The sequence below is a fragment of the Rhinoraja longicauda genome, chromosome 1, assembly GCF_053455715.1.
Source record: "Rhinoraja longicauda isolate Sanriku21f chromosome 1, sRhiLon1.1, whole genome shotgun sequence".
In the NCBI taxonomy this organism is placed as follows: Eukaryota; Metazoa; Chordata; class Chondrichthyes; order Rajiformes; family Arhynchobatidae; genus Rhinoraja; species Rhinoraja longicauda.
This window is the reverse complement of record NC_135953.1, coordinates 43484507-43510322: the sequence shown is the minus strand read 5'-3', so window position 1 is coordinate 43510322 and position 25816 is coordinate 43484507. Positions and strand designations below refer to the sequence as shown.

Below are 25816 nucleotides of genomic sequence, written 5' to 3'. Positions count from 1 at the left end.
GGAGTCTAAACAACCTTGCGACCGATGATAGCGCAACCGGTTCCCGGTACCAACATGAGGAACTCCATGGCTCAGATACGACTTCCTCCCATGGAGACTCTATGCTGTTTTCGCTTTTGGGTGCACCTGCATTGATAACGGATCCATCCGTGCATGTTACAGTCAATGGACACTCCTTCCCTGCCAAGGTCGATACTGGGGCTTTTGCAAATGTTATGTCTGTGGGCCTCTTCGAGCAGATAAGCTCGGGGGAGAGGGTTACTCCTGACAACTCCCGCCTCCATGCCTATGGGGGAGGCGTTCTGATTGCCGTGGGAAAGGCAACGGTTATCTGTACTGTTCTGGAGACCTCTCGGCCCCTCACGTTCCTCCTGCTAGCATCCGACAACGTCACCCTGCTGGGCGCCCGTGCATGCCAGGACTTTGGTTTGGTCTCATTCCACCGCGACATCCACCTGGTGCAGGCCCCCATGGACCCCCTGATCGAGTACCCTGACCGATTTGATGACGTCCTGGGGAAGCTGCCCTGTGCCTACAAGATCGTTGTGGACCCGGGGGTCGACCCAGTGGTCAGACCGGCCCACCGTGTGTCTTTTGCCATGAAGGGCCGCGTGGAGTCCACACTACGTGGCATGGTGGACATGGGCATCCTCAAGGAGGTGAGTGCCCCCACCCAGTGGGTCTCCACCATGGTGGTCGCTGCCAAGAAGGACGCGAGCGAGATCAGGATCTGCATCAACCCCAAGGACCTGAACCTGGCTATTAAACGCCCGCACTACCCCATGCGGACGGTGGAGGACGTCGCGGCACAGGTCGGTCCAGCCACAGTTTTCTCGGTCCTGGATGCCAAGAGCTCCTTTTGGCAGATCCCGCTGGATGCACGTTCCTCCTTCCTGACCACCTTCAGCACACCGTTCGGCAGGTTCCGTTTCCTCCGCATGCCTTTTGGGATCAACTCGGCAAGCGAGGTTTTTCAGCGTACGATGGAGCAGCTGTTTGCTGGGTTGCCGTGCGCCATCATTGTGGATGACATCCTGGTGTACGGGAGGGACGTCGCTGAGCATGACCGACACCTCCGCCAAGTCCTGGACAAGGCTCGTGAGATCAACCTCAAGCTTAATCGAAGGAAGTGTCGGTTCCGCGTTGAGGAAGTCACCTACGTCGGCCACGTTTTCACGGCGGGGGGCCTGAAGCCAGACCCCGAGAAGACGGCGGCGATCACCAAAATGCCCGCTCCCACTGACGTGCCCGGCCTGCAGCGCTTCCTGGGCATGGTCAACTACTTGGGTAAGTTCATACCCGACCTCAGCGAACTGAGTGCCCCCCTGAGGGAGCTGACCAAGAAGGACAATGCCTGGGTCTGGCTCCCGCACCACCAATCGGCCTTCGTGGCCCTGAGGTCCAGACTCGCACGGACCCCCACTTTGCAGTTCTTCGACCTGAACAGGCCAATCGTCCTCACCTGCGATGCATCTCGGTTCGGCCTTGGTGCTGCCTGCCTGCAGCTCTACGACGACCGACAGCTGCCCGTCTCCTATGCCTCTCGCACAATGACCCCTGCTGAACAGCGCTACGCCCAGATAGAAAAGGAGCTCCTTGCCGTGGTGTTCGCGTGCTCCAAATTCAGAGACTACGTTCTTGGAAAAACTTTCACCATCGAAACTGACCACCAGCCGCTGGTCTCTATTTTAAACAAGCCCATCCACGCAGCCTCGTCCCGCTTGCAGCGAATGATGCTGCAGCTGCAGCGTTTCACATTCAAAATCGTGTACCGCAAAGGCAAGGAGATGTTCGTGGCAGACACTTTGTCCCGTGCCCCACTACCTTCCACTTCCCGCCATCCGTACGAATCGGCTGACCTGATGGTGTTGAACGTCAACATCGTTCCATCTTGGCAGATGCAGTCACTGGTCACACACACTGCCGCTGATCCGAACCTTCAACAGCTTGAGGGCGTCATCCGCCGTGGCTGGCCTGAACGACGGTCTTCCCTGCCGGCTGGTGCCGTGCCCTACTTCCTGGTTCGGGATGAACTGGTGCTGCACGCGGGCGTGGTGGTGAAGGGTCACAAGGTTGTGGTGCCGGCTGCGCTGCGAGATCACTACTTCCAGACTGCCCACAACGGACACCCAGGGGTGGAGGCCACGTTATCCCAGGCCCAAGCACAGTTTTACTGGCCTGGCATGGTCAAGGACATCCGGGACAGGGTCTCCGCCTGCGCTGCCTGCAACAGCCTATTACCTCATCAGCAGCGCCAGCCTCTCCTGCAGCAGCCGGCTCCCGAGTTGCCGTGGATGGCTGTTGCCGCTGATATTTTCGAGTGGCGTGGCAAACACTACCTGGTCCTGGTGGACTCCTACTCCAGCTGGTTCGAGGTGGACCTGCTGCCGTCCCTCACGTCTGCTGCCGTCATCGGGAAGCTTCGCCGCCACTTCTCTACCTTTGGTTCCCCGGCATCCCTCCAGTCCGACAACGGCAGCCAGTTTACCAGCGCGGAGTTTGCTGCTTTCGCCACCCGGTGGAACTTTCGCCACATCACCAGCAGCCCCGAGTACCCGCAAAGCAATGGACTTGCAGAGCGCGCTGTCCGCAGCGCTAAGGAACTGATGGAACGTTGCCGGCTTGACAGTTCGGACTTGTACCTTGCCCTCCTCAACCTCCGCAACATCTCCCGGGACCCCGCGCTCGGTTCCCCTGCCCAGCGCCTCATGTCCCGCACCACTAGACCCCCTATCCCCGTCTCCCAGCAATCCCTGCAACCCACGGCTCGGAGCCCTGCCGCTGTCAGGGAGCGCTTCACTGAAAAGCAGCTCATTCAGAAGCGCTCCTTTGACAAATCGTCCCGTCCCCTTCCACCTCTGTTCGCTGGCCAGGTTGTCCGGATGGAGTCCACCTCCGGTCACCACCGGCTGGCCGTGGTCGTCGGCAATGCTGACTCTCCACGGTCGTACCTGGTCAACTACGAGGGCACCGTGTATCGTCGTACCCGCCAGCACCTGATGCTGGTAAACGAGCCTGCACCGCCTCCCGCGGTCCCGTATTCACCTCCCGTCCAGTCCCCGGTGCCTGATGTGCCTCCTGCTCCGGTACATCCGCAGTCGCCCCAGCCCCCTTCCCCTCCCTCGCCTGCGCGTGTATCGCTTCCCAGTCCTCCTCCTTCCCCTGGTTCCCCAGCCTCTGTACCCGCACCCGTCCATGCTGTTCCTTCGACCGGAGGGGATGGTGCGTTGCGCACCCGCTCTGGGAGAGTGGTCAGGCCGCCTGTCCGGTACGGTGTGTACGAGTAGTCTGTGTTGTGCTGCATTCTATCTGCTCCCTGCTTGTAGTTTGAGCCTAGCGCATGAGCCGTGGTCACTTTTGCTTCCAAGAGGAAGGATGTAGATCAGTGCATGTTCCTTTAACATAGTGACCTCACCACTACTAACCACTCCCCATTGTCTCTTGTATAATTGTAGCTTCCCCACCTCCAGCTCGCTCTCTAGTTCCAGTGATGACCACGGACAGCTAGGGCACAACATGTGTGTAGTGAAATTAATAAACAATATCCAGTAAAAGACTCTGTGTGCAAAGGACGTCTCTTTACAGTGTACCAGCTTCCAAAGGACTTTTGTCTCCAAGTCCTCTGTACAAACCAGTTGCTCCCGGATTTAGCTGTTTATTGGATATTCCTCTTGGATTACAATATAATTGCAAAAATTTACCAAAGGAGAATGATAAGGAGAGATTCTTTGGTGTACCAAAACAATTGAGTGGAAACTATTAGTTTGCCAGAATACATTAGGTTTGCTTTAATATTGTAGAATAAGCTGGCAACCTCTTAAGTGATCCTGGCTGAGCACAGACTCGTGCTGACAGAGACTTTGGGCAATTCATATTGTTCCATGGATCACTACGACAGAGATGTAGTGAGATACAAAACAGGTGATAAATGTTTCAGTCGATATATGTGTGGAAGGCAAATATTTGGAGACACTCATCCACCTTTCCAGTCAACTTTGCAAACAAAGGTTTTGGCATGATCTGTATCTTGACATCACCTTGATCCTTCCCTCTTTCATTGCTAAATCTAGATGTACCTACGTTAGAGTTTGTTTATTCTCACTATTTTCCCATCAATTCCTTTAGATTACTGTTCACTTTCCAAAAGGCAGCGGATTTTATGCAGGCACAGGCAAAAGTCATCCAAAGTATTTTTTTCAGTGGAGTTGCAGGCTGCTCAGATGAGAACTACTAGCTGTCAAATAATCATACAAGGGTTGACAGTTGACAACTGGGAATACATTGCTCCCATTAAAGAACAGATTGCCACCACGATGAAGTTGATCATGCGTGTTGGCATTGGCTTAGAGGCACCAATGCAACTGTGTGAACTAGGTCAGAACAGATTTGTTGCCAGTTGTCTGTCCAGTGCAAAGTGAGTTTCTTGGCAACATAGATTGGCAAACTGCCAACCTCTTTTAAGATGTCAGCATTTTTTCTCCCACCACAGGCCCTTGGGCAATATCCCTACACATGCACCATTTACACAAATCCCAGACACAGTCGCTTGCAGTAATATACCCCTGATGCCATTCCAGGGCATGAACTAATTGTGATCATCCATCGATCACGTCATTTCATCATATAAAAAAAAATAGCAAACCTGGTTGAAATTGAAATATACATAAAACTCTCGGCAGATTAGTTAGTCTAAGTGTAAGTTGCATTATTGTTCAATTTATGACAGCTCAAAGTAGTAGCTGTGTAGCAAATGACGTATGATGCAAGCTGCTCTGGTCAGAACTGCTAATAGCAGCTAAAAAAGATTATTCCAGTAAAGCAAACAAAATAACAATGCAAATTGCCTTAAATTTATCTTACTCCTGTATAGCTATTCTTCTCCATTCAAATGAATGGGTTCCTAAATTCTGAATCCATTCCAGCCTAATACAGGTTTAGTAGGTTATCCCAAACTTACTGTGATTTATGAGAGTGCGAGTAGAATATGCACCAGCTAAGTTAATTAAACTGAAATAATCAGCTCATCAGAAATCAGAGCTCAAAACCGCATGGTAGAAGAGGTTCCTTCAGTGTGAAACCAGCATGGGTGAGACAGAGTCCATGTACTTAAAACCAGTGTGGGAGCAAGAAGCCACACGAGTGTGACAGCAGCATGGGAGAAAGGAGCTCCAGGAGATTTGTGCGCAATTATAAAGAGCAGAAGGTCAGTGAGTGAAGATGAGTCAGAGTTTTTAAAACAAGATTTATCTCCACTTACTGAGTTAAACAAAAACAGAGAAATGTGGAAGGCATCTCACACCTGTAGACCATGGATCTTGTGCCACAAAGGCAGTCCAGGTTGCTTTCCTTGTTCTGGACAACTAAAAGAGCAGGAAGTACTCAAGCTGATAACAGTTCCTGCACCTGCAGTTTGAGCAACAACATACGGTCTAATGGTGAGTCTGTGTGTTACATGAAAAACACATGTCAGGAAGTCACTCACAGCTGAAGAAAATGCAGCAAATTGGAAATGGGTGACAGATAAAAGAGCAGGTGGGTAGTTCAACAGACCTCCGAGGGCATCTTACTCTGCAACTAGCATTAATTTTTGTAACTGGTGGGGCCAGAGGATGTCACTGGGAAGTACAGCCAGAGCTCAGAATATACTACCTTAACTGTACACGGAGAGAGGAGAAATGTCAAGAGAGTAATAGTTATATGGAATTCTACAGTCAGGAAAACATACAGGTGTTTTGTGATAAGCAAAATGATTCCAGATGTATATTGCCTCCCTGATGCCAGGTTCAAGCTTGTTACTATGTAACCTACATGGAACAGTAAACAGTCTTGTGACATAGTCCAACGCAGACAAAGAATGAGGTTCTACAGGCAGATTGCAAGGGCTTGGATAGGACATAAATCTGCAGACAAGAAGTATGTTGGTTGGGAAAGGTCACGGATGCTATGGTTCACATTAGAAATAATTTATTATACATGTGCTTATACTGTAATATCAATAATGACGATGAACAATAGAAATCGTCTTCACGCCTCTACACCTCTACTACCAAGTGGGGCACGCTGTTAATCAATAAAATGTAGATGTCCAGAGAACTCTCTAGCCCTCCGCTATCACTCCATCAGAGCTGCAGCAGGCGTGTGATGGATATTAGTTTTCTTTCAATATAAGGATCAGGATCCTAACAAAGTGTCAGACAGAAATATTATGAATTCCAGCTCTCAATCTACCACACAAATTGAGAAGACAAAAGAGACTGCAGATGGAATCTGGAACGACAAATCAGAACGCTGTTCGAACTCAATGGATTCAGTAGCATCTGTGGTCACAAAAGGTATATGCTGACATTTGGGTTGAGACTTTGCATCAGAAATTCAATTTGTTAATTTCATAATCTATTAATTTGACTGGTTGTTCAGTAGATTTGAGTACAAGATAACCATTTTCTGTGACAACAACTTTATCAGTTTGCACACTTTCCATATTAAAAAAACTAAAAGGTTAAACATGTACAGGCATGATACCATGAAATGTGTTCTAAAAATAGCCATTACATTGTAAGCACTATCTTGTAACAAGAATATCTTGTTTAAGTTTAGTTTCATTTTTTGTTTTTTAGTTTAGAGATACAGCACGGAAATAGGCCTTTTGGCCCACTGGGTCCGCGCCGACCAGCGATCCCCGCACACTTATCACTACTCTACACACACTAGGAACAATTTTTACATTTACCAAGCCAATTAACCTACAAACCTGTATGTCTTTGGAGAGTGGGAGGAAACCGAAGATCTCGGAGAAAACCAACGCAGGTCATGGGGAGAACGTACAAACTCCGTCTTATGATGGACTTCAGTAGTTCATGATCACAAAATGTAATTGGAGAAATTAACCTTAAGGATCCTCTTAAGTGTACAAAATATCACAACACATGAAAATATGAATTTGAAAAATCTAGGGCATTAATCTTGTTAAATGTGATATGTTCAATTAGAAATGAAAGAAAAAAGCAAAAGAGTTCATTACAATTAATCAAATCTTACATCTTTGAATTAATTACTGCAAATTATAGAACAAAAGCAAAACTGACATCTAAAGGAATATACAATTTAATTTTTAAAATAGCTTTCTTAGAGTTGAGGACAGTTTGTGATTGTTTCATTCATGCCCAAGTTACAACATAGCGACCATATGATTACATTTCATAGAGTCATGCAGCATTATCTCTCTCCACTCCTATCCTCGTGCCTATCCAAATGCCTTTTAAACTTTGTAATTAGCTATTAATTCATTAATTTATTTCCATTGGGAAGTGAAGTGGAGCACATAACTGCGTGAATAGAAATGGCTGCAAAGTAGTGGCAACAAATAGATTTAATGCAAGAAAATCAGAAATAGAGTCAAAGATAAGAATGATATAATGGAAAAGTCTCAATGTAATAAGTGGGCAGGAATCTGTAAGTCTGCAGTGGGCACAAAAACTGAAGGGCACAAAACAAAATTTGAATATAATACCATGAGGGTTAAGGCTGAAACATAGTAAAGGTTCTGTATATAGTGAGGTAAATTAATCATATGACAAAATTAAAGCAATAACCATAAAGATGATGAGAAATGGGGCCAAAGGCAAGAAGAGTTGAAGACAAAACAGAAATATGAAAAAAGGAGGAGAAATGAGTTGAAACAGCAAAAGGTATATATTGGAAGCACGTCAACTAAAATAGTTAATGATGGTCGCGTTTACTTTTAGAAGGTCTAAAACATGGCATAATCTATTAAGTAAATATATTTCATCTTCATTATAAATGAAAACAGAAAATTTGCCACGGGGAAACATTAAGTAATCACAAGGGAGCAATAGAACTGATTCTGAATAAACAAAATAGCAGAAGTCAAGAAGATATGCTAATGAACATTGATGGCAAAAATCCGTTGCTGCTAATCCTTTATGGCAGTCAAAAACATCTAGCACAATTTTAAATCTGCTATTGTAACACTTCTTAAAATAAGCTGAACAGGTTAACGATAAACCCATTAGACATATTTCCATTAATTACAATAGTGACAATATTCCATTGCATGCCTGAAGTGTCCTGTCGATGACAGATAAATTATTTGCTGCAGAGTAAACCGTCCTGTGATCTGCCTCACACACCACAGTATTCAGTTCCAATTAAGTTTCTGATTGGTGGTGACCCCACTGGAGGTTGATGGTGGAGGATTTGTCCAATTATAAATAATGGTAGATAATTAAACAAGCAAAATACTCTGCTTGAATGCGTTCAGCTGCCACAGTATTCAGGAACTTTGACACTAACCTGAACAATTATCAGCAGCCTTTGCATGGATTTATAGGTTTATTTATTTCAGTCCAGGTATGCAGTGGATGCAATGTGTATTAATTATAGACTAGAATTTAGCAAATCTTTCTCATCAGTATCTTGCACAAATGCAACCTGTGCTGCAGAGTAGGCCAAGGTCATTCAATTAATGAGAACACTGCCATCTATAACTTTCTCGTCAAACATCCTCACTTCAAAATATTTCACTGTTGTGTCAAAGGCCTGGAATTTAAGACTAGCTTAAGACTACCTTTGCCACAATTCATAAATGGCTGCCTGCATGTTCAGCAAGTAATTAGGAAAACTACCAGAATGGTATTTATTGTAAAAGGATTCAAATACTTGAAGCATAACGTCCCACGTTTGTTTTTGGGGTATTGGTGAAATCACATCAGGATTATAGTTCTATGTTCCATGATGACCACTTACTGATCAAGATCTATCTTGAGATGAGTATATTGAGGAGGCTGATGAGTCACAGCACGTTCTTTTGCAGGTGACCAGAACTGCAAACATTACTCCAGCTGAGGTCTGATCAAGGTTTTATAAAGTTGGAGCATGACCTCTTTACTTTTGGAATTAATTTCCTGTTTAATGAAGGTCAGTATACCCTGACCATGTTATCTTCCTGTGTCGGCATCTTCAAGGATCTGTGGACTTGTACTCCAAGGTCTCTCTGTCCCTCAATAGTCCCCAAGAACCTCCCGATGAGGCCAGAAGAGAGAAGATAAAACTCTGTTGTGTCTGTTTCAGATTTTCAAAACCTGTGCTTTTGACACTTATTTATGTTTGCAAAACCACAGCATCTCTCTACTACAGTTGTCACTCTCAACTGCATGTGCTCTATTTTCCACACCTGCTCAAGGCCATTTGTAGCCTCTTTGACCTTTCTAATTGCCCGCTTGAGTTCTTTCCTCCTTTATATTCCTCAAAGGCGCTGAGTGATTCCATCATCTTAAACCTTGCATGCGCTTCCTTTTTCTTTTTGATCAAATTTACAACCCCTTTGGTCATTCAAGTTTCCCTTACTTTGCCATCCTTATCCTTAGTTGAACGGGCGGCACGGTAGCACAGCGGTAGAGTTGCTGCTTTACAGCAAATGCAGCGCCGGAGACTCAGGTTCGATCCTGACTACGGGTGCTGCACTGTAAGGAGTTTGTACGTTCTCCCCGTGACCTGCGTGGGTTTTCTCCGAGATCTTCGGTTTCCTCCCACACTCCAAAGACGTGCAGGTATGTAGGTTAATTGGCTGGGTAAATGTAAAAATTGTCCCTAGTGGGTGTAGGATGGTGTTAATGTACGGGGATCACTGGGCAGCACGGACTTGGTGGGCCGAAAAGGCCTGTTTCCGGCTGTATATATATGATGATATGCCGGTTCTGAACTTCCATCAACTGGCCTTTAAACAACTGCTACACTTCAGTTGTGGACTTACCTAATATCAACTGTTCCCAGTGTACCCTCCCGGGCTCCTGCCAAATAATGCTGTAGTCTGCCATACTCCAATTTAGTACCTTCCCACAAGAAACAGCCTTCTCTCTATTCAAAATAATCTTTGTACTTATGGAGATATGATCATTATCCGCAAAATACTTTTCCACTGAAACACCGGTCACCTGGCCAGGCTCATTGGAGGTAGTGATCATATGATTTGTTTTAATCTGCAATTTGAGAGGGAAAAGGTTAAATCGGAAGTGTCAGTGTTGCAGTTGAACAAAGGGGACTTTGAAGGCATGAGAGAGGAGCTGGCCAAGGTCGACTTGAAAGGTATCCTAGCAGGAATGACGGTGGAACAGCAATGGCAGGAATTTCTGGGCATAATCCGGAAGACGCAGGGTTATTTCATTCCAAAGAGGAAAAAAGATTCTAAGGGGAGTAGGAGGCAAACGTGGCTGACAAGGGAAGTTAAGGATGGAATAAAACTAAAAGAAAAGATGTATAATACAGCAAAGAGTAGCGGGAAGCCAGAGGATTGGCAAACATTCATAGGACAACAGAAGGTAACAAAACGGGCAATACGGGATGAAAAGATGAAGTATGAGGGGAAGCTGGCCAAGAATATAAAGAAGGACAGTAATAGCTTCTTTAGATATGTTAAGAGAAAAAGAGTAGCAAAGTCAAATGTGGGTCCCTTGAAGGCAGACACGGGTGAAATTATTATGGGTAACAAGGAAATGGCAGAAGAGTTGAACAGGTACTTCGGATCTGTCTTCACTAAGGAAGACACAAACAATCTCCCAGGGGTACTAGAGGTCAGAGGATCTAGGGAGGTAGAGGAACTGAAAGAAATTTGCATTAGGAGAGAAATAGTAGACTGATGGGACTGAAGGTTGATAAATCCCCAGGGCCTGATGGTCTGCATCCCAGGGTACTCAGGGAGGTGGCTCTAGAAATAGTGGGCGCATTGGTGATCATTTTCCAATGTTCAATAGATTCAGGATCAGTTTCTATGGATTGGAGGATAGCTAATGTTATCCCACTTTTCAAGAAAGGAGCGAGAGAGAGAAACGGGGAATTACAGACCAGTTAGCCTGACTTCGGTGTTGGGGAAGATGCTGGAGTCAATTACTAAAGGGGTAATAACGATGCATTTGGATAGCACTAAAAGGATGTCCAAGTTAGCATGGATTTATGAAAGGGAAATCATGCTTGACTAATCTTCGGGAATTTTTTGAGGATGTGACAAGTAAAATGGATGAAGGGAAGCCTTTTCAGAAAGCCTTTGATAAGGTCCCACATGGGAGATTGGTGAGCAAAATTAGAGCACATGGTATTGTGGGTAGGATGGTGACATGGATAATGAATTGGTTGGCAGACAGGAAGCAAAGAATAGGAGTAAACGGGTATTTTTCAGAATGGCAGGCAGTGATGAGTGGAGTGCCGCAAGGCTCTGTGTTGGGGCCGCAACTGTTTACCATATATATTAATGATTTGGATGAAGGAATTAGAAGTAACACTAGCAGGTTTGCGGATGACACAAACCGCAGTGTGGATGGCAGTGTGAACTGCGAAGAGGATGTTAGGAGGTTGCAGGGTGACCTGGACAGGTTCAGTGAGTGGGCAGATGTGTGGCAGATGCAGTATAATATAGATAAATGTGAAGTTATCCACTTTGGCGGCAAAAACAAGGAAGCAGATTATTATCTCAATGGTGTCAGGTTAGGTAAGGGGGAAGTACAGTGAGGGTGTCTTTGTACACCAGTCACTGAAAGTTGGCGTGCAGGTATATCAGGCAGTGAAGAAAGCTAATGGCATGTTGGCCTTCATAACGCGAGGATTTCAGTATAGGAGTAAAGAGGTTCTTCTGCAGTTGTATAGGGCCCTGGTGAGACCACATCTGGAGTATTATGTACAGTTTTGGTCTCCTAATTTGAGGAAGGACATCCTTGTAATTGAGGCAGTGTAGCGTAGGTTCACGAGATTGATCCCTGGGATGGCGGGACTGACATATGAGGAAAGATTGACAAGACTAGGCTTGTATTCACTGGAGTTTAGATGAGAGGAGATCTTATAGAGACATATAAAATTATAAAAGGACTGGACAAGCTAGATGCAGAAAAAATGTTCCCAATGTTGGGCGAGTCCAGAACCAGGGGCCACAGTCTAAGAATAAAGGGGAAGCCATTTAAAACTGAGGTGAGAAGGAACTTTTTCACCCAGAGAGATGTGAATTTGTGTAATTCTCTGCCACAGAGGGCAGTGGAGGCCAAGTCACTGGATGAATTTAAGAGAGAGTTAGATAGAGCTCTAGGGGCTAGCGGAATCAAGGGATACAGGGAGAAGTTGGGCACAGGTTACTGATTGTGAATGATCAGCCATGATGACAATGAATGGCAGTGCTGGCTCGAAGGGCCGAATGGCCTCCTCCTGCACCTATTTTCTATGTTTCAATTTCCCAGCACAAGGTCCAATATGTTCTCTTTCTGCAATCAAAACAAACTTGTTATCACTTATTTCCCATTCTGAAACGTTAATACATTTTTTCTCTCAGCAGATGCAACCTGGTCTGCTGAGTATTAAATTTTCCAGCTTCTGCAGCTTTTTCCTTCAAAATAATTCGCTGTTTTGCGATTCTGAGATAATCTCACGCATGTAAAGTGATGGTAACAATTTCTGTTAATTATCATGCAGACAGGATGAGCAGAAGTTTGTGGAGAATTTTGGATCAAAAGTTACCACAAAAACAAGGCTGTGCTCTGATAGGTATCTGCTTCAGTAAGATTATCATTTTGATTTAAATTAACCAAGAAATTTATAATTTCATGGCTACGGTTGCATCTTATAGAGTCAATGTTCTACAGCACAGAAACATGTCCTATTACCCAGCTCGTCCATGCCAACTGAGGTGTTTTCCTGAGATATTCACATTTGCCTGCATTTGACCCATATCTCCCCACATCTGTCCTATTCATGAAGCTGTCCAAATCTATAAATATATATTACTAAAATATTCGTACGTATATTGGATTGCATGTCAGTTTGTTCCCAAAATACTACCAAAACGGTACACGATAGCGCAACTATTTTAGGCCCACCTTACTCACCATTGGCCTGCGGTTCAAATGGTTGTTATATTTTTTAAGTTATTAACTTTTTAAACTTTAATAAATCACTTTATAAACTTTAATAAACCCCTTTTCCACTTTCCCTGCCCGTCAGCCACGCCTGCGCAGTAATACCTCCGTGTTCGACGTCACAATGGGAACCCAACGGATCCGCGTATGCGCAGTTGGGTCCTGTTGATCTAATACTTAAGTGTTCATCTTGCGTCACAACGGTAAGATGGCCGTCGGATCAGCGGGTGCGCAGTTGGGGGAGGGTTGCCGCCTGGAGGGGCAGGACCCACCCAAGTGATGGGTGTGGCGGCCAATGAGGGGGTGTGAGGAGAGCTCTCCTGCTGCTGGCCGCTGCGATGGCCGCCCGGGGCTGGGGTGAGTGGCTCCCTCTCCCCTTTCCTCTCCCCCCTCGCCCGCCCCCAGCCCCGGGGGAGTTTTAAGGGGGGTTGGGGAACGGAGTGGCTGAGGGGGGGAGGGGGGGAGGAGGGGAGGAGGGGGAGATAAGGGGGTTTGAGTGGGGATGGAGTGGGTGAGTGGTTGAGTGGGTGAGTGGGGGGGAGGGGAAGGGGGGAGGGGATGAGTGGGGTAGGGGAGGGTGCTACACCAATGCATAAGAGGTTTGGATCCAACGGGTCCACAGCAGCTAGTGTATTTTAAATAATGTAATTGTATCTGGTAACTGGCTCCATACACACCACCCTCTATGTTCAAAACCTGCCTCTCATGCCTCCTTTAAATCATTCCCCTCTCACCATAAATCTATTCCCCTCTAATTTTGGACTCTTCTCTGGGGAAAAGAATGTGACCTTATCTATGCCCCTCATCATTTTATAAATCTGTTTAAGGTCATCCCTCAGTCTCTTTTGCTCCACAGTATACTCTCCCAGCCTACCAGTTTCTCCCCGCAACTCAAGCTGTCCAGCCCTGACAACATCCGAATAACTATTTTCTGTACCCCCTTGAACTTAATCATATCATTCCCACTGCATAGCGAACAGAATTGCACGCAATATTCCAGTTATCATCTCACCAATATCCTGTACGGATGTAACATGACGTTCAACTCTATTAAGCAATATCGCACCCGATGAAGTCAAGCATGCCATACACCTTCTTCACCACTTTGTCTAGGTGCGGTACCATTTTCAGGGCAATATATACCCTTCTATGTTTCTACAACACTTCTCAGGATGCTGTCATTTACTGTGCAAGTTCTAATCTGGTTTAACTTTTCAAAATGCATCACCTCATATTTGAGACACAAGAGACTTCAGGTACTGGGATCTTGAGCAAAACATAAAGTGCTGTCGGAAAAGCGAGTCAGGCAGCATGGGCAGAGGAAAATGACAGACGATGTTTCAAGTCATGAGCCTTCTTCAGTCTGAAGTCTTGAAGAAGTAAGGACAACATGACTAAAAGTACAACTTTATTCAAAAAATGTAGATCTTTCAGTACTAGAAAGCATGAACTGCCAATCAATCAGTATGCGTGCAACCAAAAAAATTGTTAAAGAATACCTCTTCAGGGGTTCTATCCAGTAAATCAATGAAATAATTAACACATTTTACTCAAATGCTGTAAAAATGCCAATCACGGTTAATAAGTTACCAAGGAAAATTTCTGAAGGAACCATTATACAAGAAGTTGGGGACTTATTCAAAGGTAGCAGAGATAACATTTCCCAGGTTATTTAATTTGCAATAATATTTAAATTCCTACCTCATCAGATTGCCGAATGTTCTTCAGTGGTATCCACACATTTCCCACCATTGTATCCCAGATTAACCCTTTGTTCCAGACTTCAACAATCAAGCCAAGTTCCAACCGGCTGATCTCACTATTGAAAAGAAAATGAAAACATCTTAACTCACAGCTGTATTATATTGCACTTCTAAATAATATTTCAATACCTCTGTAAAAAGAAATAAAATTGATGCCGAAACCAAGTCATAACTTCTTGTGCACAACACCTATCAATGCACAAAAAATATTATTACCTCCCAAAGGTAGTTTTACTGACCAATAAGAATAACTCTATAGAAATGCATTACTCTGTTATTTTTGTTATGTTACAAATTTGACACCCATATCTATATTTTGGTGACTTTGCTGCCAGAGAACAGAGAGAAATCTAATTTCAGCAAAACATTTAATTACCGTCAAAGATGGAAATTTTCATGTCATATGCAAGGCTTAGCTGATGGAGCGACTGCATCAAAACTCCAGTCAGATTTGATCCCAACCTCTGGTACTATCATGTGAGGATTGCAGGTTAATGCATGTTTGCATGGCTTTTCTCCAAGATGGTCCAGGTCCTTCCCACATTTCAAAGATGGATTGCCCATTCTAAATTGTCTTGCGGTATAGTTGATTTGCAGCATTAGTGTAAATGGATGTTTGATGATGATCACAGTTTCAGTGGATGAAATGGCCTGTTTTGGTGATGTATTACTCTATCGTTCATTATTCAGTAATGAGCAAGGTCAGGCTAAAATGAATTTTACTTTGGAAAGAGTGTTGAAATGGCAAAAAAAACGTCAATGAAACAAGGTGTAAATTACAGAAGATTATTTATTGTTTCCTCAAATGGATGTGCTTAATGGCTTCAGATTATTTTGTTTTTTTGATCTTACAACGAGCAAACTAAACGCATGCTTAGATTATGTTCCATGTATACAATGGTGCCTAAAAAATGAATAAAGAGGACTTGCCAAAATATTATATTCAATATCCATTGCACAAAGTACTCTCTAAAAGATAGTTGCTCCAGAGCCAGAGAATTATAAACTGGCTAAAGAAGTATAACAATGTTTATCTCTTCTTCATCTGGAATATGGAATATCAAAGTAATACTTAGTCATAGTTATATAATATGGCAAAAGGGCTTCCGGCTCAATTCGTCCATGCTGGTCAAGATGCCCCATCTAAGCTTGTCCTATCTGGCTCATATCTCTAAACCTTTCCTATCCATGTATCTGTCCAAGCGACTTTTAAATGCTGTCATTGTACCTGCCTCAACTATAGCTCATTCCATATGCTCACACACTCTACACGAAAAACTCTTATTAAATCAGGTTCCTATTAAATTTCCACCCCCCCCCCCCGCCCTCATGTTCTTGAAATACTATGTTCATTCATCCTGATTCATCCTGTCAAGAACAATATAATAATAATAATAATAATAATAATAATAATGCATTACATTTATATAGCGCTTTTCATACACTCAAAGACGCTTTACAGGGATTTAAAGAACATAGGGAAGTGAATAAATAGATAAATAAGTAAACGAACAGAGAAAGGAGACAGAAGGTGAGGTGACCTTCAGTGGTTGAAGGCAGTACAGAACAGGTGAGACTTCAGTGATGTTTTGAATGTGGTGAGTGAGGAGGAGTCTCTGACGGTTTGGGGTAGTGAGTTCCATAGGGTGGGAGCAGCGATGGAGAAAGCCCTGTCCCCCCAGGATCTGAGTTTGCTCCGGATGGGGGGGATAGGAGATTGGCAGCAGCAGAGCGGAGGGTGCAGGTGGGAGTGTGCCTGTGGAGGAGGTCAGTCAGGTAGGATGGGGCCAGGTTATGGAGGGCTTTGTAGGTCATGAGGAGGATTTTGTACTGGATTCTCTGGGGGATGGGGAGCCAGTGGAGTTTGTAAAGGACGGGGGTGATATGGTCACGGATCGGGGTGTGGGTGAGTAGACGGGCAGCGGAGTTTTGAATGTATTGAAGTTTACTGATGATATGTTCCCACATTGCTTCCCCAATGAAAATTTGATGCAAGATTTCCATAATATCCAGTGCCAGGTACCATAACTGCAACATGGCTTTACAGGTGTTAACAATGTACAGTTCTCATGTAAATCATGAGTAAATCATGTAAATTTGAATTAAATTATTAATTTATTTATTTTAAACATTAATATGGCACTTCATAATGCCACAGGGATCTGCCACATGATCAACTATTATCTATATTAATGAATTGGATGAAAATATCATTGGCATAGTGAGTAAATTTGCAGGCGGCACTAAAATTGATTGTGTTGTAGACAATGAGAAGTACTATCTAAATTTACAAAAGGATCAGGGTGAACAAGGGAAATTGGTCAATAAATGGCAGGTGGAATTTAACTTGGACACTGTGAGGTGATGCATGTCGATTAATCAAACCAGACCAGGGCTTACACAGCAAATGGTTGGGCCCTGAGAGTGTTGTAGAGCCGAGAGACCTCACGGTGCAGTTCCCTGAAAGTGGTAAAACTGATAGACAGGGTGATGGAGTCTGGCGTGATGGCTTCGTTGATAAAAGTACAGTTTAAAGGACATCATACTACAGCCGTACAAGACATTGATGAGACCACATTTGGAGTACTGTGTGCAATTCCTGTCACCCTTCAGTAGGAAGGATGTCAATATGCTGAAGAGGGTGCAGAAAAGATTTACAAGGATGTCACTGGGACTGGAAAGCTTGAGTTATAAGAAGAGGCTAGATTGGCTGGGAATGATTTCCCCAGAGGGTAAGAGGCTGAGGTGTAACTTCATAGAGTTATAAAAAATCATAGGAGGTATGGATAAGGTGAAAGAACACATATGTGCCTTCTCGGCCACCTGTAGCCCCCGATGGTATTGTAATCTCAGTCGCCGAGGCCAATGTGAGAAGATGTATCCTTCAGAAGGGTGAACCCTCAGAAAGTGTCTGGACCCAATGGTGTACCTGGTCCCGTTCTCAAAACCTGCGTGGACCAACTTCCTGGAGTTTTTACGGACATTTTCAACCTCTCATAACTGAGGTTCCCACATGCGTTGAAAGGGAATGAATAATACTGGTGCCCAAATAAGGTGACATGCCTCAATGACTACCAACCGTTGAAGTGCTTTGAGAGGTTGCTTATGGCACATATCAACTCCTATCTTAGCAAGAACCTGGACCCACGACAATTTGCTTACCGCCACAATAGATCAACAAAGGATGCAATCTCACTGGATCTGCATTCTGCACGGGACCACTTGGACAACAGAAATATACAGTATAAAAACAAAGAATTGCAGTTGCTGGTTAACTTACTGAAGAACACAAAGTGCAGGAGTAACACAAAATGGTCTCACTCTGAAAAGTCGTCTACCCATGTTCTCCAGAGAAGCTGCCTGACCTGCTGAGTTACTCCACACTTTGTGTGCTTTTAAACAAAAACACTTGCGTCAAGTTGTTGTTCGGCATTCAATACCATTATCTCCCTCAAACTTGTTATGAAGCTCAGGGAACTGGGTCTTTGCTCATACCTATGCAACAGAACACAATCAGTACAAATTGGCAATAACACTTCCTCCATCAGCACAGGAGCATAGTGTGCGCTAAATTCCCAACTCGACTCACTATACTGTAAACCCATGACTGTGCAGCCGGACACAATTCCAACTCCAGCTTTAAATTCACGGATGACACCACCATTGTTGTACAACTTAAATGGTGCCAGAACAAAAACCTTGCTCTCAACATCAGAAATACCAAGGAGCTGACTGTTAACTTTAGAAGAGGAAGGCTAAAGATCGATAAACCTGTCTTCATCAATGGGTCAGTGGTGGAGAGCGACATCAACTTTTTCATGGGCATGCATATCTCTGAAGATCTGTCCTGAACCCAGCATACTGATACAATCATAAAGAAAGCCCCTCAATGCCTCTACTTCCTCAGAAGATACGGTATGTTGATGAAGACTGTCTTGAACTTCTACAGATGTAGTGTAAAGAGCATATCGACTGGTTGCATCACAGCCTGATTCAGCAAATGGAATGCCCAGGAACGAAGGACATTTCAAAAAGTGGTGAACATCTCCCCACCATCGGAGACGTTGCCTCAAAAAAGACCCACACCAGCTGGCCAGGTGCTCATTTCACTCTGTCATCGGGAAGAAGGCATAGGAGTCTGAAAAACATGACCTCCACGTTCAGGGACAACTTCTTTGCAACAACCATCAGGCTATTGAACACTACAAAACCAACTAAACATCGAACTATGAACTGCGTTGATTGCACCAGGGACTTTGGGCTTTTTTTGTTTTTGTATAATTTTTGTTTAAAAAAACTGTTTTATTTATTTCTTGAACTTTTTTTTGTTTATTATGTTATCTATTGAGTTCTGTTTGCAGGTCTGTTATGCTGCTGTAAGTAATTTAGTAAGAATCTCATTGTTTTGTTTCAGTACGTATGACAATTGAACACCGTAGACTCTTTCCCACAGCAGAAGCATCCAGAACTAGAGGGCATGCATTTAAGACGAGAAGGGAAAGAACTCAAGGAGATTGAGGGACAATTTATTCACACAAAGGAATCAGCTGCCAGAGGAAGCTATGGAGGCACGTACAGCGACATCATTCAAAAGACATTTAGACAAGTATATGAACAGGAAAGGTTTAGAGGGATATGGCCTAAATGCAGGCAAATAGGTAATCTATAAAACCCAGTTGGCATGGATAAACTCCAAGACTACATGAGAAGCACCACTCAGTGTGGCAAACATTCACTAACTGCTGACAGAGCTTCAGAAAACCTGATCGCTGGAAACTGTCACTCGTTATGACACACGACACTGAAAAGTCAGATCATAACTTGAGCAACTGGTACACTCAAAACATTACTATATATGATGCAATCAAAAAGTTTCACGGTTCTGTTAGTTTGCAGGAATGTTGAATATAAGAATTACCGAAGAAGAATGTCTTTCAGATAGCATTTATTTTCAAAGTGAAGTTGAACTTTGCTGTTTCTATTAAATATTTTGCATTCTTATATTTGGCATTTCATGCATAGTTTAAAAAAAATTACACACCATGATAAATATATTTCAAGTCAGAATAAGCCTTCACTGAAATTTTAGAAATAGTTTTTAAATGGTGGTTATACTGTGGTTAGCTCAATTTACATTTTACCATTCGGTACTCTGTCATTCCACTGAAAACTTTTTTTCCATTTTTCTTTATATTCTCTTCCAAGTCGCTATGTAAAGAACAATTTCTAGCACTGGTCAGTTTTTGGATCAAAACACAGAAGAATCATTTCTTAATATAACTATGGAGTAATGTGGAAGAGATAATTTTCAAAACGTGATGGGGCCTTGTGAAGTATGCACAAAGCAACTCCATATACAAACACACTAAATATTACAGCAGAGCACTGTAAAACTTTAAAAAATGGAATGTGCAGGCCAATTTGGTTAAATTAAATGAAGCTTGTCATAACTTCTCCCCAAGTCTACTCTTCCAAGGATTACAATTATTCTGGAACAATGAGTGTAATTCCCATTAAAATTAGTTAATAAATAACACTGTTTTGCACTCGTTATATTTACAATTGTGTTTACCAAACTACATTGATACTGTTTATTGGGAGCTTTGTGTGAAAAGGTATTTCATTACACTCTGGTGTATATGACAAATAAAAATCTATAATTTGAACAATAGCACAAGGTATGGTCATTTAACTCCATGTCTAAAAATAGTGGTTGCAAACAATCGGGAATTTATTACATTTACAAGCTTGGGTCAAAAACTGGCAAGTAACAAATAAATTAATTTAAAGTTAAATGACCATTTCAAGAGAGGAAATGGAGATTTTTGTGACAAAACTGCAACAATAGAAATTACTTATTTTAAAAAATAGACACAAAGTGCTGGAATAACTCAGGAGATCAAGCAGCATCCCTGGAGAACATGGATAGGTGAAGTTTCAGGTTCGGACTCTTTTTGTTAGAATGAATGCCTTCTTTATCTTGCTTGGACATTGTAATCAATAAGTACCTTCAGTTCTTCATTATTATTGAGTCATTTGTTATCCACTTGAACTACCTTAACAGACAAGATCAATTCATGGAAATCATAAAAATGTACTTCCACCTCAGTATTGGAATGGAATGCCAAGATGGATAAATCAAAACCCTTGAAATGCAGTTTGAACTCATGACCTCTATCTCAGAACTGCGTGTGTTACCAATTCATTCAAGCTGACACAATTTGCCTCATATGAGCTTTACTGTACTGGAGCAATTAGCTAATTGGGCCAGAGCCGTTATTGAACAAAGATAAATTATCCCACAAGACACTTTGAACCAAATTTATTTTTCAAACTGGAATTTTATCAAATTGATATCCAATACGTGCAAAAATCCTTCAGCGTGATTAAGAGACTTACAAGTTAAATTACTGATGATTTTTTAATAATTATTGGAGAATGACTGGGTGTAAGTAATTCTTGATTATGGTGGCTGCTTTCCTAAAACTGTGAAATTCAGATGGAATCATGACAGTCTAGACTGGGGCATTTCATATTTCTTATAACCTGATGGCCAGAACTGCACACAATATTCCAAGTATGGTCCAAACAAAGTTTTATACAACTATGGCATCATGACCCAACTCTTCAATGCAAGCAGGTAATCTGCCTTCTTCATGCTGTCTACCAGTGTTGCCACTTTCAGGCAACTATGTCTTTGTACCCCTAGCCTGAGCCTGGAAAGGGTTCCTGTGATGTGGAAGACATCCTGCCTAATTCCTGTACCAAAGAGGATGCGCCCCACTTCCTCCAATGACTACACATTATGAAGTCCCTGGAGAGGCTGGTGCTCACTCACCTGCAACCCCTGGTTAAACTCTGCCTGGACCTCCCGCTTACCAAACAAAGATGGGGGTTGAGGATGCCATCATCCACCTGCTCCATCGTTCCTATGCTCACCTGGATAAGCCAGGAAGCATTGAGAGAGTCATGTTCTTTTACTTCTCCAGTGCTTTTAACACAATCCGGTCTGCACTGCTAGGGAGCAGACTGACAAAGATGCAGGTGGATGCTCCATTGGTGTCCTGGATCACCAACTACCTGACTGGATGGCCACAATATGTCAGGCTACAGAACTGTGTTTCAACACAGGGGCCCCACAGGGGACTGTCCTCTCTCCCTTCCTGTTTACCATCTACACCTCGAACTTCATATATCGCCTCCTGCCACCTGCAGACGTTTTCAGATGACGCTGCAATTGTGGGCTGCATTAGTGAGGGGAAGGAAGCTGAATACAGAGGTGTAGTCAATGACTTTGTTGAGTGGTGTGGGCTGAATCACCTGCAGCTCAACACCGACAAGACTAAGGAGTTGGTGATGGACTTTAGGAGGAGAGGAACACCCCTGTCCCCTGTCTCCATCAATGGTGTGGATGTGCAGTTTGCCAGGGAGTACAAATACCTTGGAGTGTACCTGGACAGTAAACTGGACTGGTCCAGGAATGCTGAGGCCCTGTACAAGAACGGACAGAGGCAGCTGTACTTTTTGAGAAGGCTCCGCTCCTTCAACATCTGCAGTAAGATGCTGATGTTCTACCAATCGGTGGTAGCCAGTGCCATCTTCTTCGCTGCCGTGTGCTGGGGTAGCAGGGCGAAGGCTGCAGAAGCCAATAGGATCAACAAACAGCTCGGTCCTGGGGGTGGAGATGGATTCATGGGAGGTGGGCTTGGAGGGGAGGATGCTCCTCAAACTGCAGAGCATCCTGTACAATACAGCTCACCCCCTCCACGACACACTGGCCAACCCGAGGAGTATCTTCAGCAACAGCCTGGTTCCACCAGGATGCAGGATAGAATGCCATAGGAGATCCTTCTTCCCTGTGGCTATCAAACTTTACAACTCCACTCCCTTCTGTCGTGGGGTAGACTGAGGCTGAGACTGACTCCCCTGTCCCCCTCCCCAAGCTTTGCACATCCCCCAAGCCTTTCCACTCATCACTTTAATTTCACATTTAATGTATTTTGTGTTTTATTTGACTATTGGCAGATCAATTTCCCCCCGGGATACATAAAGTTCTATCATATTGTATCGTATCGTAGATTTCTCTATTCAACAACATTCCTGAAGGCCCATCATTCTTTGTGCAAGTCCTAGCCTGGATTAACTTGCCGAGATGCATCATTTCACACTGAATTAAATTCCATCTGCCGTTCCTTTGCCCACTTTCCCAGTTTATTAAACTCCTGTAACCTACGTAAACTGATCAAACACAAGCAATTTGGGTGTCATCTGCAAATTCATTAATCATGCCACCTATATTCTCATTCAAATCATTAATTTATATGATATACAACAAGGGACCCAACGCCAATCCCTGCAATACACTACTTTTCACAGGCCTCCTATTACAATAACAACCCTCCACTAAATAGCTGAGGTCCCAGCATCGAGCCTTGCGGTACCCCACTAGTTACTGCCTGCCATTCTGAAAGGGACCCATTTATCCCCACTCTTTGCTTTCTGTCTGTCAACCAATTTTCTATCCATGTCAGTACCCTACCTCCAATACCATGTGCTCTAATTTTCCCCACTAATCTCCTATGTAGAACCTTGTCGAAGGCTTTCTGAAAGTCAAAGTACACCACATCCACCGGCTCTCCCCTGTCAATTTTCCTAGTTACATCCTCAAAGAATTCCAGATTAGTCAAGCATGATTTCCTCTTCATAAATCCATGCTGACTCGGAACGATCCTGTTACTACTATCCAAATGCTCCGCAATTTCGTCTTTTATAATTGACTCCAGCATCTTCCCCACCACTGATGTAAGACTAACTGGTCTATAATTTCCCGTTTTCTCTCTCCCTCCTTTCTTAAAAAGTGGGACAAAATTAGCTACCCTCCAATCCACAGGAACTGATCCTGAATCTATAAAACATTGGAAAATGATCACCAATGCGTCCACAATTTCTAGCGCCACCTCCTTGAGTACTCTGGGATAGAGACCATCAGGCCCTGGGGATTTATCAGCCTTCAGTCCCATCAGTCTACCCAACACCATTTCCTGCCTAATGTGGATTTCCTTCAGTTCCTCCGTCACCTTGCCACTAGAACATCTGGGAGATTGCTTGTATCTTCCTTAGTGAAGACAGATCAAAAGTACCGATTTTATCATGCTAACCTGTACAATCTTGCATAATTTATTTTTTGTGGGAATTTTCTGAACTGTTTTCTTTTGAAGAAGTGATTATAGGAATAATCACAGTGTCCCGGGGAGCCGTGCGAGCGGCAGGAGTGTCCCGGAGTGCCACGCCGGCCTGATATACCCACTGAACGACGGCGGTATATCAGGCCGACTCGCCGGAGAAGCCGGGCGGCAAGGCCTGCTTCGGCTGAAGAAACTGTGGCGGCAGCGATGGGATCCTCAGTGGGGCAATGGAATCCTTGGCGGCGGCGATGAGCGCCTCGGCAGCAGCAGCGAGTGCCTTGGAGGCAGCAGTGAGTGCCTCGGCGACAATGAGAGTCTCGAAGGCAGTGGGGCCTCGGTGGCAATGGGAGCCTCGGAGGCCGGCGGTGGGGGGGCCTCAGGATCGACCCACAATCAACGGTCGATGGGCATGAGGGGAGGAGGGGAAGACAATGGGGACCCGGCCTGGGGGGACCGCCGTGAGGGACGGTGGGAGAATAAAGCAGGACCTGGTGTGGGGAAGGGGGTGGGCACTCTAGTTTACAATCCTCTGCCCAGGGGATAAGTCTGTGTTCGTTTGTTCGTTCCGGTTTGTTCCGGTTTAGACGCTGTGCAACCGTCGCTTGTCTCTTTTTGTTTCAAGTTTTCGTGTACCTTGTTGTGTGTTGTGACTGTTTGGCAGACCAATTTCCCTTCGGGAATGAATAACGTTTTATTGTATCGTATCGTATGGTTAAATATCTAAATGATACCGAGTCTCCAGTAACAAAATAAGCAAGTCAAAAACTATGACGACAGCAGTCATGGGATAGAATTGAATTGTCCTTTTAACATTTTCAATTTTATGTACTGTACATTACTTGGCACAACATGGTGATATATTCATTGTTGTTGCTAATGATCAAAGTTAATTACTACTTTAACAAGAGAGTAATGAAAGTGATATAAAATAGCAATTGATCAATTAAGAAAAACTCAAGGATCAGGGTATACTAATTTTACTACATTTTAATTATCACACATTGGCACAAAAGCAAAATCTACACCGAATTACCAGCCGTGAGGTACACATACAAGCAATTCTGTCGAATTAATTAATAATCTTATATCTTATCGAAACATATAAGATTATTAAGGGGTTGGACAAGTTAGAGGCAGGAAACATGTTCCCAATGTTGGGGTAGTCCATAACCAGGGGCCACAGTTTAAGAATAAGGGGTAGGTCATTTAGAACGGAGATGAGGAAAAACTTTTTCAGTCAGAGAGTTGTAAATCTGTGGAATTCTCTGCCTCAGAAGGCAGTGGAGGCCAATTCTCTGAATGCATTCAAGAGAGAGCTCAATCGAGCTCTTAAGGATAGCGGAGTCAGGTGGTATGGGGAGAAGGCAGGAACGGGGTACTAATTGAGAATGATCAGCCATGATCACATTGAATGGTGGTGCTGGCTCGAAGGGCCGAATGGCTTACTCCTGCACCTATTGTCTATTGAATTAAGAGCTACTCGTTTTCATATCATTGTTATCAATACAAAAAATGTTATTGAAACAAACTGAACTGAGTAGGAAGGTAGGAACAGGATCAGCTCATTCAGCATCTCAAGCCTGTTCCAACATTCAATGGGACCATAGTTTACATGACCTGTTACTCAATATACCTCTTCTGAGCTTAAAGATTCAGTCTATAACATTCTCCAGGGTCTAGCACCTGATTAACATCTGCAGTGGCATTTTTTTTCATTTCTACTACATTTTAGTCGTCTTTGTACAATAAGCTTTAAAATCTCTCCTGATTTACAGCGTTCCTATATTTTTTGGTGCAACCTAGATGAGCTCACAATGGTTTTAAAATATGTCTACATGACACTTAATATAACAACCTTTTTGTTGAAGTTATGCTTCCATCTCAACTATTTTCCATATTGTGGGAACCCTTGAGTGCAGGTCAACAGATTTTGGTTACTTGTCTGCCATGTGTTTTT

General features: G+C 43.8%; 1 protein-coding gene across 4 annotated transcripts in view; it reads right to left on the bottom strand.

Annotated features, from left to right (window-relative positions):
* LOC144592116 (protein unc-13 homolog B-like) overlaps nt 1-25816 on the bottom strand; it is a 344358-nt gene that overhangs the window by 217219 nt on the left and 101323 nt on the right. For all 4 annotated transcript variants that reach the window (XM_078396494.1, XM_078396502.1, XM_078396509.1 and 1 more), the window contains exon 4: nt 14613-14730. In XM_078396494.1, the coding sequence (XP_078252620.1) occupies nt 14613-14730 (118 nt within the window). The remainder of the gene's footprint in view (nt 1-14612; nt 14731-25816) is intronic.